This window comes from Echinops telfairi, unplaced genomic scaffold (genome assembly GCF_000313985.2).
Source record: "Echinops telfairi isolate 266 unplaced genomic scaffold, ASM31398v2 ScPeMD7_7469;HRSCAF=8507_0, whole genome shotgun sequence".
In the NCBI taxonomy this organism is placed as follows: Eukaryota; Metazoa; Chordata; class Mammalia; order Afrosoricida; family Tenrecidae; genus Echinops; species Echinops telfairi.
The window spans coordinates 18,728,366-18,733,567 of record NW_022111372.1 but is presented as its reverse complement, the minus strand read 5'-3'; the positions used below and the strand labels follow the sequence as shown (position 1 = coordinate 18,733,567).

The 5,202-nt window shown below is 40.2% G+C and overlaps 1 protein-coding gene across 1 annotated transcript in view; it reads left to right on the top strand.

Annotated features, from left to right (window-relative positions):
- LTN1 (listerin E3 ubiquitin protein ligase 1) overlaps positions 1–5,202 on the top strand; it is a 90,204-nt gene that overhangs the window by 72,828 nt on the left and 12,174 nt on the right. The window contains exon 25 of the mRNA XM_045284657.1: positions 3,751–3,937. Within this exon, the coding sequence (XP_045140592.1) occupies positions 3,751–3,937 (187 nt within the window). The remainder of the gene's footprint in view (positions 1–3,750; positions 3,938–5,202) is intronic.

The window sequence follows — 5,202 nt, the reverse complement described above, 5'->3', positions numbered from 1 at the left end:
AGCGAGAGACAAGAAAGACGAGGCTCACCAAGCCATTTATCTCTTTGCCCTACAGTTAATCCCACTTGTGTTTATTGGCCAGGCTGGCACATTAGACTATCTCAGTTACTAACAGACTGGAAGGATGTAGTGTGGCTGAGTACGTTTCCTGAGAAGTGGCTCTAGGCAGCATCCACAGAGGGTTGACAAAGAAACTGAGATGGACGATAAGTGAAGATGCTTGGTATTGGATTGAAGAAGTATTTGCATTGATTTATGCTTGGATGTGAATGATCATTAAAATGTTTTTGGCTAGGAAGTTAACAAATTAATTTTTTTAACATTAATTTTTAATGAGTGTTCTACGTGAATCATAGTGTCAGTTTGCATTGAAAGGGCATATACAAAAGGTATACCTTTTGAAATTTTCATAAATTCAACTGGCAGTGAGTACACAGAAGCCTGAACTCATTGCCATTGAGTTGATTTCAATTATTAGTGACTATATAAGACAGTGGAATAGCGCTTTAGTGTTTCTGAGAGTCAGTCTTTATGGTGGCAAGACAGCCTCAACTTTCTTCCAGGGAGGTTGGTGGATTCGAACTGCTGATGACTTTGAGGTTAGCAGCCCAATGGTTAGCCTATAATTAATATAGTAGTTTAATAAACAAAATTCACTTACATTATCTCAAATTAATGATTTTATAAATAGTCTATGATCAAAAGCACGTAATGCTTTTCTGTGTATGTTCATTCTGAGTAATTGTGAGGATTCTGACATCTGGTTACTGTATATTGCTAAGTAAACTGAAATAATTTAGAAACTAGGATAAAGTAACAGAATTTAAAGTCCTTTTCTTCGTTTGCAAAATAATAAAGGCTGTGGTAGAATTTAATATCCCTCTTTTTAAGTGGTTAGCCAAAACCCAAAAGGTAGACAGCTGGAGCTTACTAGCTGCTCCATGGGAGAAAGATGGGTCATTCTGCTTCTATGAACATTGCAGCCTTGCAAATGTGGTGGGACAGGTGTCCTCAGTCCTTTGGGGTCGCTGGGAGGCTGAGATTGTTACAGGTACAGATTGCTAGGCCTCTTCTCCAATGGAGAAAGGTGCTGTCAGGGCTCCATTGCCGTGAAGATTATAGCCTAAGGAACCCGTGGGGCAGTTCTACTCTGCACTGTAGGGTCACTATGAGTTGGAATTGATTCACCGACACATAACAACAAGTAGTTCCCGCATGGATCCCCAGAGAAGCCCAGACATTTAAGATTTCCACTACGAGCTCCACACCCAGCACATGCGTTGGAAGTTAGCCCTGGTGATCTGATTCTGAAATGTCGCAGCTTGAAAACCCTGTGGCGCAGTTTGGCCTTCACATATGGGGTTGCCATTGGCCAGAGTCCACTCAACGACAGTGAAAAACTACAGTAATTCCTCTGGCCAAACTGAGGGACCCAATTGGACTTACCATTTTGTCTCTCTAATTGTATGATTTTTTTCATCTCTGAAACAGTATGCTTAAATAGATGTTTTCTAAAGGTATATTTCCTTCAAATGCTAACTTTTATAGCCTATATTTTAAATCATTTTATTGGGGGCTCATACAGCTCTTATCACCATCCCTCCTTTCCTCCCTCCCTCCCTCCCTCCCACCATCCATCCATCCATCCATCCATCCATCCATCCATCCATCCATCCATCCATCCATCCAGTGTCAAGCACATTTGTACATCTGCTGCTCTCATTTTCAAAGCATTTTCTTTCTACTTGAGCCCTTGGTATCAGCTCCTAATTGTTTTCCTCCCTCCCTCCCCTCCCTCACAAACCCTTGATAATTTATAAATTATTATATTTTCATGTCTTACACTGACTGATGTCTCCCTTCACCCACTTTTCTGCTGTGTGTCCCCCCTGGGAAGGGGTTATATTGTAGGTCATTGTGATCAGTTCTCCCCATCCCCCTATCTTCCCCCCACCCTCCTGGTATTGCCACTCTCATTATTGGTCCCGAGGGGTTTTTCTGTCCTGGATTCCCTGTGTTTCCAGCTCTTATCTGTACCCATGTACATGCTATAGTCCAGCCGGATTTGCAAGGTAGAATTAGGATCATGATAGTGGCAGGGCGGAACCCTTAAAGAACTAGAGGAAAGTTGTATGTTTCATCGGTGCTATACTGCACCCTGACTGGCTCATCTCTTCCTTGTGACCCTTCTGTAAGGGAATGTCCAGTTGTCTACAGATGGACTTTGGGTCTCCACTCCACACTCCCCCTCATTCACATTGATATGATTGCTTGTTCTGGGTCTTTAATGCCTGATACCTGATCCCATCAACACCTCATGATCACACAGGCTGATGTGCTTTGTTGCTTCTCAGCTAGATGACCGCTTGTTTATCTTCAAGCCTTTAAGATCCCAGATGCTATATCTTTAAATAGCTGAGTACCATCAGCTTTCTTCACCACATTTGCTTATCACCTATTTGTCTTCAGCGATTGTATTGGGAAGGTGAGCATCACAGAATACCAGGTTATTAGAACAAAGTGTCCTTGTGTTGAAGGAGCACTTGAGTAGAGGCCCAATGCCTGCTACCTCAATACTTAACATATAAATATATGGACATAGATCTATTTCCCTATTATTATATATAAATATATTTACATATGTACATGCCTTTATTTAGACCTCTATAAATGCCCTTTGCCTCCTATTTCTTTCTTCCATTTCCCTTTACTTTTCTCTTGTCCCACTATCATGTTCAGCCTTCATTTGGGTTTCAGTATTTCCTCTCGGTTACATTGCTCTTGATCAAGCCCTCCCAGGCATCCTATGCCTCCTTGCCATCGATTTTAGATCACTTGTTCCCTTGTCCCTGGGTTTGTTAACACCCACTTCCTTGCCCCCGCCTCCCCTTCTCCCAGGGACCCCTGGAACTGTTGGTCCCATCATTTTCTCCTCTGGATTGTTTATCCTGCCTATCTTGTCTGGATAGACATGCAGAGACAGTAATAAGCACAAAAACAAGGCAGAGCAAAACCAAACACTAAAAGAAAACAAAACCAAGAAAGCAACAACAACAAAAAACCAACGACAAAAAAAAATCCTATAAATAGTTCCAGGTCTCTTTGTTGACCTTTAGGAGTGTTTTCCAGTCGAGTCTGATGGGGTGCCACGCCCTGACCCCAAAGTCTGTTTTTGGTATTTCCCAGTGATTTCATTGGTTTGATCCCCTTGCTGTGTTGCATGCCCTTAGTGTTTTGCCCCAGAGTGGTGGGGTCACATCTGGCACAACTCCTGTACTGTGCCTCTAGTGTTGTCCTTCATAGCGATATGTGTCAGAGAGATGTCTTGTCTCATGGTGGGGCCGGCCCTATGGTCCTCCTTGTGCATTGGCTACTCTGAGCAGGAATATCGTCCTCTGGGCTTGGTGGGCCAGGATGTGTTCCACTCTCTCTCCTTTCCTCTTCATTGCTTCTGTGTGCTCTGATCAGACTTGCCCCACTCCCTAAACTGTAGCTTGCTGTCCTCTGAAGTGAATTCTTCTGGGGGGTGGGAGGATAGCCTCTATTTTTGTAGCTTATCTTCAAATTCTATAAATGTCATTATGTGAGATTCATAGTGAAAATTGGATCTATAAAGGAGGCCTTTTTTAAACAGAGATAGGTTTTACTAAAATGGCTTGAGTTTATAAATACTATTTGTTTTTTATAGATGAATTGTGAAGCAGTTTTGTGGCGTTTTGATTTACCATTGCTTTTTTTGTTTTGTTTTAGGTCACCTCCAGCAGTGCTGATGTCTCTTCTTAGCACTCAAGAGGACCTACTAGAAAATATTCTGGGATGTGTTTCTGTTGGACAGATAGTGACTATTAAACCACTGAGTGAGGACTTCTGTTATGTTCTCGGGTATCTCTTAACTTGGAAATTGATTCTGACTTTCTTTAAAGCTGCTCCATCGCAGGTAAATAATTATGTAATAACTTTAGTCTTATTTTTCTCCCTTCCTGTCCTAAATCCCTTCTCTTTTCATGGGGAAAGGAAAAAAGAGGAGGAATTTCGTTACATTTTAATTTAGTCTCACCTGTCTCATTTTGATCATTTGCTAAACTTATTCATAGCATCTCTTACCTACTCCCTGTAGCCATACTTTGTTTGCTGCGCGCACACACACACACACACACACACACACACACAGAGTAAAAGTAATTATTCTCTGGAATGTGCTTGATAAATTTTTAAAAATTCATTATAGTCCTTACGTCCTTTAATTGTTAAAAACAGTATTTATATCTTGAACCACAAAGTCAGTAGTTTAAAACCATCATTTGCTCTAAGGGAGAAAGATGCAGCTATCTGTTCCTTTACCGATTAATTCTTAGAAAACATAAAGGGGCAGTTCTACTCTGCCCCATAGGGTCAACTGTGAGTCAGAACCAACTTGATGGCAGTGAGTTTGTGTGAATATTAATTTGATCTTGCCATTTTTTCCCTTTAACTTCTAACTCTCTTGTGGCAATTTCTATTGATATTGTAAATTTTCCCTATTTGAAAATCAGTACTTAGAAAAAAGGTACTTTTACCTGTATAAAATTCTGCCTGTATATAAGGTGAAGAATTACATATAATAATTCAAACTAGTCTCTCTAAATAGTGAAAACACATTAATAAATAATGACTTATCATAGCAACCTCTAGATGTCTCTGTTGTCTCATATTTGGGAATAAAGACCTCACTTTCCAGGAAGAGGCTGGAAAGACTTACCCTAGGGTTTTTGTTTTCTCTTAAGACACATTCCTCCTTAAAGAGTCTTAATCAAATCTTGAGTAATCTTCCTAATAGTACATGCAATTTCTTTGTCAGGACAATGCAAAAAGACTTAGTTTATCATTTCCTGTTTAAAATGTGATTAAACTCTGATGGCATTTTTTGTCTTGAGTTTTTCAGAATTCTTAAATTCCAACTATTGTTATTGGTCTCAATCCATTTCTTGGTACAGATATACCACCAGTCCATTGCCTCTTTACATTCATAGCCCTAGATGTGAGTAATATCCAACTACAGAGGCGATATGGATCTAGTTTGTTTGTTTTTTAACATTTTATTAGGGGCTCATACAAGTGTTATCGCAATCCATACACACATCAGTTGTGTAAAGCACATTTGTACATCATTCTCAAAACATTTTCTCTCCACTTAAACCCCCCGACATTAGGTCCTCATTTTTC